Source organism: Canis lupus, chromosome 34 (genome assembly GCF_011100685.1).
Source record: "Canis lupus familiaris isolate Mischka breed German Shepherd chromosome 34, alternate assembly UU_Cfam_GSD_1.0, whole genome shotgun sequence".
In the NCBI taxonomy this organism is placed as follows: domain Eukaryota; kingdom Metazoa; phylum Chordata; class Mammalia; order Carnivora; family Canidae; genus Canis; species Canis lupus.
The window spans coordinates 13,465,990-13,487,540 of NC_049255.1; the positions used below are offsets into that span (position 1 = coordinate 13,465,990).

Below are 21,551 nucleotides of genomic sequence, written 5' to 3' on the forward strand. Positions count from 1 at the left end.
ATTATGATCTTGCGCTTGCACAGGGCTTTAAGTATTTAGAAGGTAGGTTTCCTCTAGGAAGCAAAACTATTTTCTCAGGCATTACCTTTCTAAAATGTAATGAGTGGCAGCTTTTATTAATGAAAACAAAGAAACACTTTCTCTGTAGTTAACTAAATTTTAAAATGTGTGAAGCTCTTTACAATCTGAAGGTTTCTTTGGTTTGTTTTGACTTAACAGAACTAGCATTACTGAACGATAATGTGTCATCTCACGATGGAATATCAACTACTGAGATATTATTTAGTCCATATAACACAGTAATTTCCATATGTATTCTGAAAAGTACATATGGCCACAATTCTTAAAATAACTGACTTCTGGAAAAATAAATAAGAAACAATGATTTACTGCATAACAAATTGGGGTGCATAACAATACCAGGTTTTTTCTTTATGAAGCAATTTGAACTTCCTAAAACAGAGATGTGTACAATTCTGAATTCTGGGAAAATATGTATTGTGGCACTATTAAGCTATTTAACATTTTTTCAAAATATAAAGATTATTTGGATGAAACATTACATACTATAAAGTGATATAGCCTTAAAAGCTACACTCATTTACAGACTAAATATAGTTTAACAAATATCTTTGCAGCTTATTTTTTTAAAAGAGCAAAATCATTTGTGAAGAATTCTTTCCATGCTCCAAGAAGTTCTACTAATATAGCAATAAATAAAGTGGCATGCTTATATTTAAATTCCTAATATATTTAAAAGAACAAATCTAATGTTACAAGGTATAATTTTAAAATAATAATAATAATAATTCAGAATCTGTTCTTGGGCTAAGAAAAAAATGTCAATTGATAAGCATCTCAAAAAATTTCAGGTCAATATTTCAATATACCATTTATTTGAAATGCTACCAATCATAAACTACATATAGATATTTTTCACATGTGCAACTATTATAGCTAGAATTAGCAACGGACATGCCATTTCACTAAAACAAAAAACAAAACAAAACAAAAAATTAGTCCTTTCATGCTGAACTCTAGAACAAAGCAGTGGTCAGCTAGAAAGGGTGTATAATAAACACATGCGGTGCTTTTTATTTCTTGCAGAAAAACCCACCAAAGCCAGGGTCAGGTCACTTTTTTGAAGACAGTGCCACTTTTTCTTCAAGGTTACACCTACTACCTGAAAAGAGTCATGACACCCATGTTAGTGCCTGCTAGCAACTTTTTTTCCTTATAGCCTTTTGGCTTTTGAGTTATTACCCCACGAGCCTCACTGTTTTTACAAGTGTGCTACAGTCCGAGAACAGAATGGGAAAGTCTGCCACAATGACACCTCCATGGTTCCAGATAGAGTGTCTAATACCACTGCCAAATCAAGTGAATACATTCATATATCAAAGCAAGATTTCCCTTCGGCCATATTGCCACCTCCACCTGGTATTTTAAAAATCAAGCTGTGTTATTTCTGACTTGTCCATTTATCTTGGGGGGTAACACTTCTAGAATTCAGAATCTGGCTGATAATTGATTTGGCAATTCACGGAACTGTACAACTTTGCTTATCAGCAGCTCTGCAGGGATGACAGTAACACACCTATACAAGTTTTTTTTTTTTTTTAAGTCAGTGGCTTAAAGCATTGTAACAACTCTATATGCATAATTATCCAGACTTCAAACTCAATTTTCTAAATATAACCATGCTGAAAACTCAGTATTAATCTATTATCTAAAATAACATGGAGACAGCAATAATGAAATACACACTCAAGCATATAAGTGGATTTAGATTACATTAAGCCTGTATGCTTCTATGTAATTCTTAGCAACGACAGAAAAGAACAGAGAAATCTTGCAAGTTGATTATCACATTGGGACACCCTCCAGTCATTTATTTCAGCCTATTTCTTTTCAAATAATACTTCAAAATCACCTTTTCCCACTTCCTTACTGAATTTCTTCAGAGGGTTTTGACTTGTTTCGAAAACATCACCATATGGAGAAATTTCTCTTTTTCGTGGTGATTTGCTGTAGGAAATTCTTCAATATTTCTTTGTTTCTTTTATCATTTTGCTTCCCCACCAGTGAAATACATAAAATGATAGTCGTTCTAACAAATAATAGTTCTTGAGAATAATCTTTTTTATAAACTTCTATTATAAGACCAGGCATAAATGAATGAAATGCAGATAGCATAGCTAGTGACATTAACATTTATTAAGGAAGCCCAGTGTTGGCTCACTTCTTTCTGTTAATATAGTATATAAACAACAGAGGACAAAGAACTAAAGTCACAGGATCTTCTCAGGCTGGATACACAGGCTGTGAAGCTACCAGCTGTCTTTGGATGAGGAGGTATTGGCTGCAGGCCGGTCTCATAGGGAGGGAGACTAAGTTACTTGGAGACACTGCATGTGCTAGGCCCTCAGCTAGGTGTGTTATCTATTTTTATTTATATGATCGCATGAAAGCTCTGTGGGATACAAAAGATCTTTGCTAGATAGATAGTGAGGCTCAGAGATGGTGTGATTTAGCCAAGGCTTCGAAGCTAGTATGTGGCCGAGCAGCCTGCCAGCCAGTCTGCTTCTCTTCTCCCATAGCCCTCTCACTGCTGGCCATAAATGCAGGTTGTTTACATCACTTGAGTTTTGAGAAGCAGCCACTTCTCAGTATAATCACAGAGTTTGGATCTAAGTAAACATTTTTGACAGGTATTTTCTTCAGTGTGCAATGGTCAAGAAGAATTGACCAACCATAATTTCACTCATGAGCATATTGCAACCAAAATGTTTTTGTTTCTTTTATCCTCATGGAACACTAACCTATAGATTTTGTGTATATATATGTCTTTTTATTCTGTAGGTCTTATTAGGTTTGTAAGCCATAGCATCACTCTAATCCTTATTAAATGTTAACTCTGCTATTAAATGACATCTTTATGGGACGCCTGGGTGGGTCAGTGGTTGAGGGTCTGCCTTTGGCTCAGGTCGTGATCCTTGGGGTCCTGGGATCAAGTCCCACATTGGGCTCCCTGCATGGAGCCTGCTTCTTCCCCTGCCTGTATCTCTGCCTCTCTCTGTGTCTCTCATGAATAAATAAATAAAACTTAAAAAAAAATGACATCTTTACTAGGATTTTTCCTGAGATTAATTTTGGGTGCATGAAATTCCACAGTTACATGGCCCATTCATAAGTAATTTTCTAGTTACAAATTTTATTACTACTACTACTATGGAGATTGCAATTTAAAAATCATTTTTATTATTCTTAATCTATTGACAATAATCCAGAGTATTTTCATTAGAGATGTTCAAAAGAAGAAATGGAAAAATAGCAAATTAGGGGAAAAGTAAAAGTCTGCAATACTACACATCTCTGCTAACCCCAAATTATTTAACATATGAATTTAAAAAATAGACTTCCTTTTGACTTTCACAGGCCCTAGCACTAATTATAAAAATTAAAACATGCTGTTGCCAAAAATTGAGAAAAAACAGGCATAAAAAATAAAAATAACAACCCTGACATTTTCATGCATTTCCCCAATGTTTCATATTTATAATATTGGAGATTAAACAGTTTTTAAGGATGAATGTCTTAAGAATAGGCAAACTACCATCAACTTTATAAGTATGAATGTACTATATATATTTCCTTTCTATACATATATGCGAGCAAATACCTGCCACTGATATTATTTTAGCAATATTGTTTGAAATTGAAATATATTCAGTTTTGCATGTAGCTGAAAAATCCCATAAATTCTGGACTCTGGACTTATATGCACCTGCAGGAAACTGGCCACAAAAAGGCTAATTTCTGATGGCTGTCTCGTCTCGCATGTGCAGAGCCAGGACAACCTTCTTTTACTTGGAAAGGTAAATGTCATGGTAAGTGTCATGCTGTCTTCAAACTCCCAACATGGGAGAATGTCAGAGAGAAATGCTTCCCAGTGTCCTCTGAACTCTGGGGATGCCTGCCTACCATGTTGTGTCCTTTCTCATTTTGTGCGTTCCTATAGCTTTCTTCCAGCATAGAGGAAGGTCCAGATCATGCTGATTCGATCACAGTTACAGTCAACTCATCCCTATTCCCCTCCTCCAACAGAATGTTCTGTAAATGTTAAAAGTGGTACTAATAGAACTAAATCTGGGCATACTGGCCTCGTCCTTGATTCTAATCATACAGAAGGAAGTACTGATTTAGATACAATTTAGGAAGCATGCACAGAATTCTCTCTTCTTAACTAGAGATTCATATGTGGAATTTCACAAATCATGATGAATTCACTACTGGTTCAGGGATCTGTTTGTAGGTAGAAATAATGTGATTTCTGATTCCTTACCAAGGAAAGTCAAGTTGCGGTGAAGAAACTGCCTCTCTTTTTAAAAATAATGACGCAGCGCATTTAAAAAGAGGGCTTCCAATTGAACCTCCATATCCTTCTTCCTCACTATTCTGTTTTTCTTCCCCAGCCTTGTTTTTCCTTGATGACAGGTGAAGTCTTCTCCACTCATCTATCCTAGGAACTCTAGGAAGTTTTCATTCTACCGTCTACTGTTGTACCCCTGGTGTGTGTGACGGGTTAGCTGGCAACTTCCAGACTCTGCATGAGGGAGGGATGGGAGACAGGGGGGTTGGGGTGGGTGGGTGGGGGGGATGGGTGGGATGGGTGGGAGAAAGTCATGGATAACAATCTCCACAGTCTTTAACTCTAAACCTCTACCCACAAAAGCCACCAGGATTCCCAGCCTACCACATGCACATTCATTTCCTTTGGCCTGAGTGGTTGGTGCAGGGAGATACGATGACTTTCACAGGCCCTAGCACTTTTGCTTCATGGTCTCCTTTCTCCATAAAAAAGTTAAAAATTGTATCTTGTGACTGTGCTGGTATAAGGGTAAAGAGAATTCAGACTGGATTTATTATTATAGTTTCGTTATTATAACAATCATTTCGGGGGTTCTGTTTTTAAGAGAGATTAAAACGGGTCCTTAAAAGTATCTTGGGCCCTATGTACCGTGCGCACAGCACCTAATATCTACATTGATCCTGGGTTGTGGTTCTCAACATTCAGTGTGGCGTCCCCAGGGCTGCAGTCCTGTTCCTGCAGCTGCTCTCTCTCATCTCTGGGTTTTTGGCAGTGGCTGCTTGTGCCACTCCCAACAGCACTTCCATCCTGATTGTTCCCACCCTTTGCTACTGCTACTGTTCTCGCTATTTTTGTTAGGATTCAGGGAGTCTCCCCTAACAGTACTTATGAATCTTACTGGATGCCCAATCAGTAGCTTTTATCTCAGTAGTTCTTGAAACACACTCAGAAAACCTGAAACATTTAGGCCTGAGGCAGAAAACATTGGCATGTAAAATTGATGTGACTGAAAATGTAATCTCTCCACCAGACAACAAGGCTAAACACTTCATTCTCTCCTACCTCAGGGTGTGTTCCTGACCATCTAGGAGTACTTCTGAGGAAGCTGAGTCAACTTGTGTGTCTACTTTTATTAAAAAACAAAAACAAAAAGAAAAAACCCAGCCTTCAATGACCAGACACACCAGCTGGTTCCAAAGTATTCCTGGCCATTTTTCCCCCAATTTCGGTTCCTCAAGCAAGGAACAGAACTGCCTGGTACTCCAAATTCCTGTGTTGTGTATGAAAATTAAGCTCCTCCCAGGGACCTGGTTAGAATCCTTATTTAACAGAATGTTTTTGATTGTGTCTCATCAATGAAACTGCCTTGAGTGGCAGAGATTATGCTTATTTCTTTTGAACCATTTTGCATGATTAGGTATAGCAGTGGACACTCAAGTTTGCTTAATAAAAACAAGTATTTGATACCTTTTTCAAATTGTTTAAGATACTGAAATCACATAATATGGTTGATGTTGGCAGGAAGTGAATTCTAAATAAGATAAAAAATCTTAAACATATTTAAATACATAGTTTCAAGCATCTAAATAAAAATTCATTAACATTAATAAAGTATTGCCAAGTAAAGATGCTTAAAATTTGCTTTGAAGGACAGATAAGACTTCTTTTTAATTAATGAGACCCATTTGTCCACAATTTGCCATTTGTTTGCTCTGTTGAGAAGGTTAAATATTCTCTCGTCTCACTCTCACTGCGCCCCTGAGGCTTATTTACCTTGTGAGCTTAGCAAGCTTTCTTGACAAATGGTCAAGGTAACGCACCCAGTTCTCATTCATCTATAAGTAGTTATGAATTAGTGAAGTTTACTGTCAGATTTATTCTGATCGATGTGGCTCTAAATTACTTAGAACCTATTTTATGTCAATATTGAGCTTCTCTATTATGCACCTACAAGCAACTTTTTGCTTCTTACAGTGGTCTGGCTTTAAAAAAAATGTTTTCTTTTGAACTTGCTTAGCCTTATATTGAGGAAGACATAAATAATACAAATTTGATAATTATGAAGTAAATGTAGAATGAAGTGGGTTTTTTGTCTGATAAATCCCAAATTTGTTAAAGTAATATTTTTATAAATATATTTATATTTGAGAGGCTTTTAATGATTGTGTGGAATACATAAATGAAAATGTAATCTTTTTTTTTATTGGTGTTCAATTTACTAACATACAGAATAACCCCCAGTGCCCGTCACCCATTCACTCCCACCCCCCGCCCTCCTCCCCTTCCAACACCCCTAGTTCGTTTCCCAGAGTTAGCAGTCTTTACGTTCTGTCTCCCTTTCTGATATTTCCCACACATTTCTTCCCCCTTCCCTTATATTCCCTTTCACTATTATTTATATTCCCCAAATGAATGAGAACATATAATGTTTGTCCTTCTCCGAAAATGTAATCTTAATTAAACGTTACAATGGCTATTTTCAGTTCCTTTTAAATATGTCAGATGTTTTGCCAAAACGAGGTACTTTTCTGGGGTTATTTTTAAAAAGAAGGAAAACAACTAGAAACACAAAGTTCTAAAGATTACTTTGTTATTATTTTCTTTTCGGAAAATGTCTCCCCAAATACAAGTACTCCGGCGGCTTGAATCTTACTTGCCCAAATGGATGTCCCAACACTCAAAAGAAAGTGAAGTGTTATGATAAGCATTCATCCCCAGTATGGGGAGTTGCTTAGACTAGTCTGAATCAGTGGTGCTTTAGGGGTAGGGAAGTTGAAACCAGGCCTCTTTCTGGGAGGAATTAGGTGAGGTCTTGAGGTCTGGTTTCTAAGTGTATATAAGTAGGCAAGTCGGTGTAGTATACAAGATCTTAGAATGTTGAATGTTGAAGGTGGTAGTAATGAAACTTTGGAGGAACCATGCACAACAATTTGGTTTCTTTATCATTCCTGTCTTTCCTACATTTTCTAAGATTGGAAAATTTTCCAAACTAAAGACAATGGATAAGAATTCCTATAGGTAACTATGTGGTTAAGACCATGAAATGGTTTCTGTGAAACTTACTTATCAGGGATTAGATGTACCCCCAACTTCCCACCAACTTCTTAAAATAAATGGAAAGACCACATAATAAGTATATCGTTCCCAAATTATCGAATTTGAGACAGCAAATTTATCCAGATGTCCCAAGGTACTATTATACTGCATCTGTTCTCATTCTAGGGGAAGATTATTAGCTAGTGAACTGGAATTCATCCCCTTTATTAATGTTTCCAGAATATTCTATTACTAATTTAGGAACAGGAATGGTGGCCTTGGAGCTTGAGGATTAGCAGCTGTCTTTGCGGCTTTCCTCGTTTTCTGGCAGGTGCAGTGTTTTTACCAGCTTGTGCCTCAGTCACCAAATGCCCCAGTTTTGTTGATGTAACTTAAGAAAAGTAAATTATAGAAACTAGGTCAATTCTAGCCAAGAAAGTCTCAGATGAGGTACTCCATCTGCCTGACTTCCCTGAAACAGCTCTAAGAGGGCAGCTGAGGCTTTGGGAGTTCCTACTCTATAATTCTGGATCTGACTGTGGCAGCTCTGCTTATCTAGACAGCCCTCTGGGAGTCATAGGCAATGTGTGGGTTGGCTCCTCCCAAAGGATTCCCCTTTCCTGAAAGGGAATGAAGAGTCTCTCTCACTGTGTGGACAAGAATTAGGAAAAATGTGGAGAGAACCCAGAGTTGTGAACTCCGGTGAGTGTGTGGCCAGCTGTGGTCAAGGCAATTAACAGCTAATGGACCCAGTGCAGCCTCCAGGGTCAGTGGAAGAGAAGGAGGGATAACCAGTAGGCTTGTGGGGACCGATACCAGGACTGGAGTCAGAAGATAGGAGTTTTAATCCTACAGCTCTCTTTTATAAATTATTCTCTCTAAGCCTTCATTTTTACTTTCTGAAAATAGGATAAAAAAACTACCTACTTCACAAATTTGTGAGAATTAAAGAAGAGCATCTGGGTGCTCAGTCGGCTAAGTGTCTGCCCTTGTCTCGGGTCATGATCTCAGGGTCCTGGGATGGAGCCCCACATTGGGCTCTCTGCTCAGCAGGGAGTCTGCTTCTCTCTCTTCCTCTGTGCTCTCTTTCTCTCCCTTTCTTGCTCTTGCTTTCTCTCAAGTAAATAAATAAAATCTTAAAAAAAAAGTATTCATAAAAGCACTTGCATGATGTCCATTACATGGTTAGTATTCAATAAATATCAATTAACTATGGACTATTATTACTGAGCTCATGAACTCCATGGCCTAATTGTCCTTATGAGGTAGGTGGCAAAAGATGCAATACTATGTTTGTGTGACTCATCCATGGAGTAAGTAGTTATGACATGCTCACCACTGTGCCACATTCCATCATCTGAATATACCACAATTTACCTATTCTATTATTGATGGACATTTGGGTTGTTTCTCAGCAAATATAAAAAACACTGTAATGAATTTGAGTTTAGAAGCCACAGAGAACATAATAGGGGCAAACAGCTGAAAAATGATGGGTAAAGAGTAAACAGACTTTAATAATAGCAACAGAGGCAGAGAACAGTCACAGTAGGGATAAAAGTTCTTATCCACAAGCAAATTAAGTCTGAATCTCTGCAGTCACCAAGCCAAGACCTGGGTTGGGATGACCTAAACCAAAAATGGCTAAGAAGGCACAGAAATCAAGGATCAGAAAGCAAAACAGGGAAGCTGAAACTAGCAACCAGTGGATAATAAGAAACCAGTTTCTAAAGAGTTGGGATGAATGACTGCTATGGACTGAGTTGTATCCTGCCACCCCTCCCCCCCATTCATATGCTGAAGGCCCATCTCAATATCTCTCTATTTAGGTTTTTATTAGAGGTATTAAGCTAAAATGAGGCATTAGGGTGGACTCTAATCTAATATGAATGGTATTCTCTTAAAAAGAGGAGATTAGGACACAGAGGGAAGACCATGTGAAGACATAGACAGAAGATAGCCATCTAGAAACAAGGAGAGAGGCTTCAGATGAAGCCAGCTCTGCCAACACTGTCATCTCAGACCTCTAGTCCCTAGAACTGTGAGAAAATAAATTTGTGTTGTTTAAACCGCCCAGCCTGTGGTACTTGTTATGGAAGGCCTAGTAAACTACGAGGGTAACTAAAACAAGTACTTATGAAAGATCACAAAGTGGTGTTATTTTGATACCTCAGTAAACTATATAGATATACCCAAAGACAATTCAGTACGTAACAAGGTTATTATAAACCCTTCTCAGCCAATTCCTTTTGTTACTTCTAATCTGATCAAAAGGACTTCTAGATATTGAAAACTCGAAATTCTGAACCCAGGTGGCCACGATTGGCCACTATGGCAGTGTCCTGTCAGGGACCATGACCTATTTGTCAGGGAAAATTGCTTAAAAGAAATTCAAATGAAGAATGTGCCTGGAGTGGTCAGCCTGTGCCAGCAGGAGCTGTGCCTTCTCAAACTGAATTGAGGTTTTAGCCACATGAGCTCAGATTATAGTTTGGAGCTTCTTGAAAAGAATTTCCTGATGAAACCATTTTTTTTTTTTTAATTTCAAACTCTAAATGCTCCAAGGAACTTATTTATTCCCAACCAAAAACTTATTAAATTATATACATTTTAGAAACTCCAATTAGTTAATATGTATGCCAATTAAAATAATTGATATGTACATAAATATAGAACAATTGAAAAGAAGTAATCATGGATCACAGGTAGTTTTTTGTTTTTTAAAAGCTTTTGCTAATAATATATCTGTAGTTTATTTTGGGGCAGAATTTACAGCTTAGGATCCCTGGGTGGTTCAGCGGTTTAGCGCCTGCCTTTGGCCGAGGGTGTGATCCTGGAGTTCCAGGATCGAGTCCCACATCAGGCTCCCTGCATGGAGCCTGCTTCTCCCTCTGCCTGTGTCTCTGCCTCTCTGTGTCTCTCATGAATAAATAAATAAAATATTAAAAAAAAAAAAGAACTTACAGCTTGTCTCTGGCTGTCAGAGATAGCCTAGACTATTCTGGATGAAGATGTCAGCTTGGGATGATATCCATAGCGGACTTTAAAGGACTGAGGATTCCTGGAGTGCCTGAATATTTTAAATAAAGCCAGTTTTCATCTTTCTAATCACCAGAAACCTGTAACTCACATTTCTGTTATTATGCAGGTGATGTACCAGTTCATTTTACTCTTCTGTCAAATTTTCTGGCTAAAATCACAGTCCTGATTAATTCCAAATGTGGGACATGGTTATAAATGTCAATAGATGTATGAAATTTGCTCTTGAAACTACCATTTAAGAGCTTATTAAAAAAAAGAAAAAAACCACCTTTTAATTCTCTCCTCCACCGTGTATTGACAACCATGAACATGAGGGTCTAGGCCAGGAGAACAACCAGGTGGGCCATTCAGCTAGTCAGTATTCTAGTGGTTTTGAAGCCAATGTCTGCATTGTGTCTAGACTGATGTCCCACTCTCTATAGTAAATATAACCTTTATTGGAGGTTCTCCTTCAACTTATAAACCAGAAAGGGAAGGAAATGGTTCAAGTTCCTACCTTTTCCCAGGTATTACTCCATTTGCCTATTTATCAACTCCAAGTTGCCAAAGGATACTCTAACCCTACAGTGTGTAGCAACATGGCTTTCTATACACATGGTTACTGAGACTAGTTAGTTGGGATCTGTGTTGACAGACATGGGACCTGAAGTTGGGAACCCAGGAATTGAGATCCAGAAACAACACCTTCCATTTTTGTGTGACCTAAAGCACAGAAGTTCATTTGCCCTAGTTTGAAAGTGAGAATGGTACTAATAACTGCTTCACTAACTTTGCAGATTCTTTTGGATGATCAAACGGGGTTATATGTATAAGTGAGCATTCAGTAGACTCTCACAATTCTCATTAGTTAAGGAAATTATTTTCCATATGTATCTGGGTGTCTATAGTACCTGAAGAACCATTTGTTATTTTGAGAGTAATTGGATAATGCCACACTGTAATGAAATGAAAAAGTTAATGAACTCCCCCTAACAATAGAAATCCAAGGCAAGTCTAGATCGGGTCCATTCAAACAGCAATTGCAAAACTCCAAGGTCCCATTATATTGCTAATTAACTCACTGAGTGTTTTATGTGCTCTAGAGTTGAATAGAGAGCCATATTAGGAAATGTATTCAACCAAAGTTATATAATCAATAACAAAGATGACTGTCAAGTTTTAATGTCTAAAGAGGGTTCAACATGGAGGACCTTGAGATTATGGAAACATTTCCAGCAGTTCCAAAAAAGCATATATTTCTACTAGTTAATTCACTGGTTTGTCTGATGAATTATAAATCATCTTCATATCTTGTTTCTCATTCTGTAGAACTAGAATAGTTTGGTGGACCATTTAGCTCACGGAGGTGTTAGGTCATTTTTACACTCGGCTTCAGGCAGATTGTGTGTGTCTCCTATACTGGAAATATGTCCATAATTTGTGTCCCAAATCACTATAAATAGGCAGAAGAGAAATTTGAAAATGCTAATTTTAAATTGCCTATGAAGTTTCCCAAATCTCCTAAAAATAGATTCTCTGCTATCCTCTACATTTTCTTCCTTCAAACTCTCAGATATATATCAAAATAGATTAAATTAACATTTAAAAGAGCTTTGGCCTAAACTCATTTCATCCTGCTAAATAATGCATTATGATCTTTTAGGTTCAAAGATAAAAGCAACTACATGATACAGATAGTTCATTAGACAGACTGAAATTAATACCAACTGTAGGTTGGTGTTATTTATACAGAAAAAAGTTAATTTCTTTAACTTGAAGATCCTAGTTGTTCCCATTTCAACATATGACAAATTTTATTAAGCTTTTAAAAGGTTCCCAGAAAGTATAAGAGTCTTAGATTCTCTACTTTAGCTATTCCTATAAACACTGACTTGAAGAACAGTCCCAATGTCTTTAACACCTATCAAAATCAACTTGTCTGAAAATTTATAATTACTCTCCCTTCACACATTAACAATACCACATTATTTCCTTCTAGCCAATTAATCTGTTCAGGTACAGTAAAACAAAAATCTAATTAACCAGCTTTCTCAATTTTTTCCAAGAAATTTCATTTTTAGAATAAAAATTAATGTATAAGCAAATAAACTCATTTGAAGTATTCTGAAGATCCATGTTATGTCTCACAGTCACTCTCTAGTCAGCCCATCTCTGATAATCTGGGGACTGACTTCAATCAGGAAAGATGCACCAAGTAATAGCCCTGAGGCCTGTATTATCCCTATGCTTCAAAGAAAGAGTTAACTATAGTGCTTTGTACTTAGTGATCTAGAAAGAAGCTGTAATACATTTTAAAAACACTGCCACTTTAAAAAAGTTTTTTTTTTTTTTTCTCATTTAGTCAATCTTGACTTGAAAATTTTCAATTAATTGAAGGACACTCAAACGGCCTTGAGTGTCCTGGTTAATTGAAACATTGTGGCATTTCACTAGACTAAAAACAGAGACTTCTTTTTAGTTTCTTGTACTTAAACACGCTTTCCTCAAATGTTACTATCAAGAAGATCACTTATTTTAAAACCTGACTTCCTGTTTTTCCCCTTAGTTCACCACAGATCTTAGTTGCTCTTAGATATATATATATTCTATCACACTTAAATATCTATATTGTATATCTATTCATATTTGCTTCTATATCCATACCTGTATCATGGACAATTTAATTCAACAGTATAAAAAAGTGAGATTCATTTTCTAGTGTTATTTCCATCTACAGTAAATGTTTGTAAAGACCTCATTGCAAATGTGTCTTAAGACACTTTAAATTTCAGGAAAAATACAATGTACTCTGTTGTAGAACTTTCTGTTAATGTCAGCAAGATTTATAAATTCCAGAAATATTTTTTTCTGCCTGACCTTTCCAACAACTTAAAAAACAATTATTTCAGTAGGCTTTAGAGGTACTCTGACCTTTTCTTTGCAAAGTGAAAATGAAGTTGTTTGCATTTTCCCCCTCATTAAAAAAATGCTCATTGTCTTAGAGAAGAATTAATTGGAAATAGAAATGTATTTCTTGTCTTTGGATATTTTAATATTGTAGCGATTTCAGTTACAATAATGACACAGACTATGTCACAAACTATGTCACAATAAAAGAAAGTGGTGCCAGTTTTCATAATAATTTATCTTGAATTTATCCATTATGGAACTTATTGTCCATTTAGGTCTTTCTTAATTAGTGCCGTAGAATTTTACTCATCTGTTTTCGGTTTAAATTCTGTGAACCTTTTTAGTTTTATTGCAAAATCATATGGCACCTTACTAATATTTTTATCTCTTCCCTCTTCTCCAAATGAACAATGGAATTATTATGTACTTCAGGACTCTGGGATTTTTTTTTTGTAAGATTTTATTTATTTATCTGACAAGCAAGGGGAGCAGCAGGTGGAGGGAGAGGGAGAAGCAAGCTCCCCACTGAGCAGGGAGCCTGATGCAGGGCTCAGTCCTAGTACCCTGAGATCATGACCTGAGCCAAAGGCAGACGCTTAACCAACTGAACCACCCACGTGCCCCAGGACTCTAGGATCTTTTATATAAGGTTTCTCTCCATATTATACACACAGGCAAGAGCAAGGGTTTACAGAAAAATACACAGACTAGATCTTTCCTTTGATTAACCTGAGTTTCAGAAAGTTGATGTCTCATTAAGTGCAAACATGGCTTTTAGAATGTCAGTCTTCCTCTGGGCATAAACTTCCACAGAAGACAATCCAACACTAAGAACCGCCTGGCGTTCTTGAGGGAAGGGGCTCTTTGCTTGTATTTCTGATTAGGTCTACAGGGTCCTCTTCCATCACTCCTTCTCCTACAGTTCCTCATTCACTAGCTCTTTTGCATCACTCACTGTGTTAGTGAAGGATGTATGGATATAAGTTTCTGGTGAAACTGTTTCCTTCATTTGGAATTCCCATCTCCTCATCTCTACCTGTTGAATTCCATGTATTCTTCTAAAGTTTTTTTTTTTTTTTTTTTTTATTTATGATAGTCACAGAGAGAGAAGCAGAGACATAGGCAGAGGGAGAAGCAGGCTCCATGCACCGGGAGCCCGATGTGGGATTCGATCTTGGGTCTCCAGGATCACGCCCTGAGCCAAAGGCAGGCGCCAAACCGCTGCGCCACCCAGGGATCCCCATGTATTCTTCTATATCCAGCTCAATCACCATTCTTCTTTGCTGAAGTCTAGACTGTGATGTCCTTGAAGTTGGACACTGAGTCTCATATTCTGTTTTGTGTTGCAGTGTCTAGTTAGTACAGGTGTGTTGAGTGAAAGCTTGAATGAATAAAGGCATGAATGGATGGATAGATGATATATAGTCCTATCTAAGATTTCTTGAGGTTTCTTTCAAGCCCCTCCTTCCCAAACTATTCCATCAATATCCCAGGCAGACTAGGAACGGCTCCTGGCTAGGAATTTAATGGAATTCTTAGGAGGGATAGTTTAAAGCCTTTTGATCTTATTTTAGTCGCCAAGGTAAAGGTTACTATGAGTTTATGGCTCACCCATGAACTTTTCATATTTTCTGCAAAGCCATTTGTGGGGGTGGTGGAAACCGCATTTACTTTGGATTAAAATTTAGTAGCAATTTGGAAGAGGGAGAAAGGAGAGTTTTTTAAGCCAAAAAAGGCTTAAAAAACTGCATAATTAGCAGTGCCTGGCTGGCTTAGTTGGAAGGGCATGTGACTCTTGATCTTGGGGTTGTGAGTGTAGAGAATGCTAAAAGAAAAAATAAATAAACTTATAAAAAATCCCTGCATAATTAAAATAAATTTTCCCTTTACTCAACCTCCCTCCCCTTCCACTTACATCACCAAACCTCAGTGATGTCTGCTGGAAATACAAACATCTTCTGTGAAATACAGCCTTTTGGCTTATAATTGAGGAAGAGCCAAATTCCACATTCATATGACAAGGTGTGGAAGGAGAGAAAACAGAGGAGTGACTTTGTATGTTTTGCTCAGTGCCATTTATGAAGACCCCAGAATAGTGACTGATACAGAGTGATTGCTTAAATATTTGCTGAATGAGTTTTTTAAAATCCACAAATCCAACTCTGATAAAATGGAAGCAGGAGCTCAGAGCCAGAGAATTCAGTATCCTCCAAATTTGAAGAAATCTTGTGAAATGGTGCTGGGATGGAGAGTTGCTGAATTTCACAGTGTAAGAGTACTTTGAGTCAATCTTATCTCAACCCTAAGATTTAGGGAGAGCTAGCTGGCAGAGAGGTTAAATAAAACAAAGGAGAAGAAATTTTTACTTTAATCAAAGATGTCTTAAGGAAGAACCAGTACATTCATGTTCAGTGATTTTGAAACTAACACAAATTAACTTAATGCTGAGAGACATGTGGAGAAGTCACTCAATTTTGGAAGATTACAGGAAAAAGTTGAAAATTGCAGTGATGTTTTATGTGGAGACACAGTGGCTATGTGTTCTGTTTGGAGGAAGGCAGGGAGCGTTTTCTGACTTTGGGAGTTAAACAATTTCCTGAACAAAAGAGAATGAAGGGGCACAGGGTGAGTGCCATAGAGTCACCCCCAAAGAAGATGGCTGTGTGCATTAGACGTGCTCTTCATTTTGAATCCACCAAGAATAAAACAGTTCTTTACTTGACATGTAACAATGAACACAGCAATTTCTACCTCTGAGGAAATTACTCAGAACTATAAACTTAACTGAAGAGTGTCATGGTCCAAAGAAGAAATGAACATCGGAGCATCTAGTTAATAAAAATAACTACCAAAATGGTATTAAGCAAGCTACAAAGTTTCCAAGTGAATTGTCATAAACACTTCTTTGAAGTGGATATGATTATAGCCTCATTTTATAGAAGTACTTGAAGAACAGAGAGAATGACTTGCCCAAAGACAGGTACCTGGTAAGAGCAGTGGTAGTAAGGAGCAGTAATCACTTATTGAGCATCTAAAATGTACCAGGTATGGTGCTGAATACTGTGTATGTATTTTAACAGTCACAACAACTCGTTGGGGTGCATACTTTCATTATAAGTTCTTGCAAGTGAAGAAACTGAGACAGAGAGACAGTGGGAAGAGCTAATAAGTATCAGAGCTGGGACAAGAGCCCAGAATCTGTGTTTTGACTATGTTTCATTGTCTACTAGAGCTGCAATCAGAAGTCAAGCCTGTCTGCCACAGGGGTCTGCCCATTTTCTTAGCCATGCCTACCAACTACCACTGGATTCTGCTCAGTGATACTCCATAATTTCCATTGCACTTTATGTCCTTCTTGAACAAAAGGAGTCAATTGCAAGTAGCTATGTGTGGATATACATGTTACACAGCTGGAGTATGATGAGATCCAGGGTTTGGGCACAGGCATAGTCAACACCCAAGTGCACACTCTTTCTTCTGTATTGCACTGGATACCTTCATGTGAAAAGCCCCAAAGACACCACAGTGCACCAGCTTTTTCAACGCCATAGAAGTGGATCATTAGTGAACTCCCTTTTTACCTCCCTCTGGACAGAGAGGTATAAAGTCTACATTTAAATGCCAGCATTCCCACTTATAAGGGTGCAACTTTCAGTAAAGTTGCCTTTCTGAATTTTTCTGTTCTCATCTGTGAAAATAGGAATAATTATACCCACTTTACAGAACTGTGTGAAAGGTCTCAGTAAAGGGAGTGAACACTGTGGGCAATTGATAGACATTAGTTTCCTTTTTCTTCCTTCCTTGTTCCTTACTCTCTTATCTCTCTCTTCTCTTGCACAAAGCAAAAGATACCACCATTTTTAAATGATATAAGCACTGTGACAATTGGTGTATATTTGTATGTACTGATGAGACTTATCTATAGAGAGTAGAGAAGAAAAGGGATCCTACGGAATGAAAACATTCGAGAATTTTTTTCAGAGACTTCAAGCCCTTTTGAATTCTGTAATGTACTTTATATTTCAGGCCAGCTCAAGACCAGTGTGGGTTTGGAAGCACATTCCACAGATCAAGTACCATCTCATTCTGTGTGCTTGTGGCTTCACATCTATAAATCCTGGATTGTCTTTTGTGTACACCCCAGTTACCAGCACAAAAGGAAAGGCAAGGTCAGGGAAGTAACAAGACACTCTGCCGAATTCTTTATGTCAGAGATCAAATGGAATCCCTAAAACACTCCAGCAAAGTAGGTCCTAATACTTCCTTTAATAATGCTGAGGGTTAAAGTAGAAGTTGTGTGATATAATCTGGGTTTGTTTAACTGTGAAACTGAAGATCTCGAGATTAGAGCAAGCTGCCTTCCTCTAGGTACTTCAAAAGGACGAGCTAAATGGAAATAATTTTTAGGCTTGGGAAAAGCTGTCCCAGACAGAACTGCTCCTTGTTAGGAGATAGGTGTCCTGCTTTGGTGAGTGATTATGGGGATCTTTCACAGGCACCCTTAAGTCACTCTTGATGGAACTTAGGCTCCATGCTTTTTATATGTGGGAAGTTACAGGGTCAGCATTTAGGAGAACGCTTATTTCCTTTGAGTAATTTGTCTGGAAACAGAATAGGCTGAGTAGCTGAGTAGTGGCTGTGCCTTGAGCATGGGTTCACGGGACGTCCGTGCACATTTCTATGATGAATGATAAGGTAAGCTCAGCAGGGCTTTCACCCAACTATCTTTGAAATGAAAAAAGAAAAAAGAATCAAACAACAAATAACTTCCTTACAATAGTTAAGTGTAACTTCCTTAATATAGCAAAGTGTTAGAAACACTTACCTTTCTTAGCTGCCTAGAGAAGGACCTGACAAAATGCCCTTAAGGGGGAAAAAACAAAAAAGGAACTGCCTCTGGGTTCCCTGCTCTCCAAATTTACTCCATGGAGGCAAAATATAATGGATAGGAAAGAGAGAGCCCTCAACTTCTGATCTGGGTGGAAGCTCTATAGTGTCTATCTGGCGTCTCTCCTAATCAGAACCAGCTCTTTCTCCTTCAGATGGTGTCTTCTTTCTTAATCCTTTTCTTTTTTAGAGGGAAACTCAAGCCTCCCTTTACCTTCTTAACTTTATTTTGACTTAGGTTGGGTCTTGAATAAAATGAAACTTGTGTTTCAGCATCCATTCATTCCCCTTGGCTTTGAGAAAGAATCTGAAACATTCATTTTTCTGAAGCAGAGTTAGTTAAACCAGAAGCATTTAAATAAAACCTATCATAGTTTTAATATGGAAAAGGGAAAGGCATTAATGGAGAACCTATTATATGACAGGCACACAATACATGTTTGATCTAATTTAATCCCTACAAAAATGAAAGTTCTATTCCGCCCAAGCTTAATAAAAAGAAGATAGCCTCAAAGAGGTTAATTTGCCCAAGATCACTGAGAGAATGTATATCTATTTTTTAGACATGCCTCAATAAACTTTTCATGTTTTCACAAACGTTAGTTCCATCTGTATAGATAGGAACTACATCAGTTTTGTTTTCTGTAGAATCCTCATTACCTAGGAGAATTCTTTATATTTAATAGATGCTCAAGAAGTATTTTTGAAAGAACTTATTTGCACTTGGTTACATATATGGATTATTAGCTTTCAAAAATAATAAAATAGAGAAAGAAAACACATAATAGACGTGTATAGACTCAAGGAGAAACAATAGTAGCATAATATAAAGCCAAAAGTAGGTCTAGTATTAAAATGGATACCATGAGTTCCATTTTCCTAAGATATTTATTGCTAACTAGGAACATTGAATCCTAATCAGTTATACTATTCCTAGTTTCTTTAAGACAGGAAACAAATCAATTGCTCTAGACATGCATAGCTCTTCTAAAAAGAAATTTCTTCCTTCCTGGGGAATTCTGTCTTAAGAGAGGTTACTGGATAATATTATGATACTGTCCTAAAAAATATCTTTAAGGGAAACATGACAATGAATGCATTCTTTTATTTTCAAATGTTTTATTTATTTATTCATGATAGACACACAGAGAAAGGCAGAGACACAGGCAGAGGGAGAAGCAGGCTCCGTGCAGGGAGCCCAATGCAGGACTAGATCCCAGGACTCCCCAGGATCATGACCTGAGCCAAAGGCAGATGCTCAACCACTGAGCCACCCAGGTGTCCCCAATGAATGAATTCTATTAAGCTGTTTCTTACTGTGTCATTCTACACTGGCCAATAGCATCACACTGGAGCATAACCCAATAAAAATCATCAAGTCACTCGAACATGAGCTTAAAAGACTAGCAGGATGAAGACTTTTACTGAAGGTCTCAGTTTGCACAGATGGTGCTTATCTCTCTGGTGCTGGCAACTCATATTTGAACTAAACTACAAATGTATTCTGTTTAATCATTTGCTTGGAGTCCCTCCAAAGTTTTTCATATCCATCTTCTCAGTCTTTATGATTGATTCTTCTAGTACTTTGCAACCCACTATGTAACATCACAATCACAATGAGAGTGAAGAGAGACGTATGTGATCCAAGAATCTGAGAGAAATAACTCCGTCAACATCCTCTCCCTTGGTATACAAGGGCAGGGACTGCTACTGTGTCATCTGGAGCATGACAATGAGAACACAGTCACTGGTTTCTCCTGATATAGCTTGCAATCCATCTGGGACTCTAGACATCCATTCTCATTCACATTCATGCACATCCTGTATTGCTCTAACTCCCACACCTTTTGGCAGGAGATATCCACACAGCTGGATTGAGTTCACAGGATGTTTTTAATTTTTGCCTCATTAAACTGTAGCTTTCCACAAGCAATGTGTTTTCTTTATATTCCAGCCCAGAAATCATTTAACAGGAAGAAATCATCTCAGAGAAGTGCTTCAGGAAAAGGCTCAGGAATGGGCAAACAAAAGCACATCGTTTCTGTTTTATGGAGCATTCACATAATTCTTCTTCCTCTACTCCCTACAATATACAAATATTTATAGTATATTCTGTATAAAGTTCTCTCTGGAGATGGCTAGGTAGGGTTGTAACTGCTGTGGTTATTATTTGTTGCCTGTAAGATTATGGATTAGAAAGCAGTAAGTCAGCCAGTCAACAAATATTGCCAGGAACTGTGACAAGCTGGGGAGAGACTGGTAAACAAGACAGATGTGATTCTTACAATTTGGAAGTGCTGAGTGACATTACACAAACATTTTCAAGTGTGATAAGTGCTATCGAGGAGAAGCACGGGGTATCATGGGAAGAGGCAATGGCAAGATGTAAGACAAATACATTTTTCTTTATTTAGATGTGCCAGGAAAATATCTCCTTCTCTTGATTACCCAGGACCACCTTTAGAATTGGAGAGCTTCCCTGCCTTTTTTAAAAAATTATTTTATTCTAAAAAGAATTTTATATATTTATTTATTTGAGAGAGAAGGGGAAAATGAGCAGGGGAAGGGACACACACACACACACACACACAGAGAGAGAGAGAGAATCTCAGACTCGCGCTGAGTCTGAGCCCAATGCTGGACTCAATATTCTGTGCTGAGATCATGACCTGAGCTGAAATCAAGAGTCAGATGCTCAACCGACTGAGACACCGATGCACCCCTTAAATTTATTTTTAAATTCCAGTATAATTGTCATAGAGTCTTATATTAGTTTCAAGTGTATAATATAACCTTGGACAATTCTATACATTACTTTAGTGCTCAACACACTAAGTGCACTCTTAATCTTCTTCACTGATTTCCCCTGGCCTCCCATCTAGTTCCCCTCTGGTACCCACCAGTTTGTTCTCTCTAGTTAAGAATCTGTTTTTGGTCTCTTTTTTCTATATTCTTTTGCTTTATTTCTTAAATTTCACATATAAATAAAATCATGTGGTGTTTGTTGAGAGCTTCCCTGCTTTGACTTCTCCTATCATAGCCCTGTTTGTTTTGTTTTGTTTTTTTTTTTTAATTTTTATTTATTCATGATAGGCACACAGTGAGAGAGAGAGAGGCAGAGACACAGGCAGAGGGAGGAGCAGGCTCCATGCACCGGGAGCCCGACGTGGGATTCGATCCTGGATCTCCAGGATCCCGCCCTGGGCCAAAGGCAGGCGCCAAACCGCTGCGCCACCCAGGGATCCCTCATAGCCCTGTTTGAAGGACAGAATACTCACTGAAACTATTATAAGCTGGTTATTAGAATGCTATTTGACTAATTTAA

General features: G+C 37.7%; 1 protein-coding gene across 21 annotated transcripts in view; it reads right to left on the minus strand.

Annotated features, from left to right (window-relative positions):
- The window catches only part of PEX5L (peroxisomal biogenesis factor 5 like), a 315,279-nt gene that overhangs the window by 106,224 nt on the left and 187,504 nt on the right, over nt 1-21,551 (minus strand). For 7 of the 21 annotated variants that reach the window (XM_038583441.1, XM_038583451.1, XM_038583456.1 and 4 more), the window contains one exon: nt 1,118-1,183. The exons of the other annotated variants lie outside the window; for them this stretch is intronic. In XM_038583441.1, coding sequence (XP_038439369.1) covers nt 1,118-1,183 — 66 coding nt within the window. The remainder of the gene's footprint in view (nt 1-1,117; nt 1,184-21,551) is intronic. 21 annotated transcript variants of the gene reach the window in all.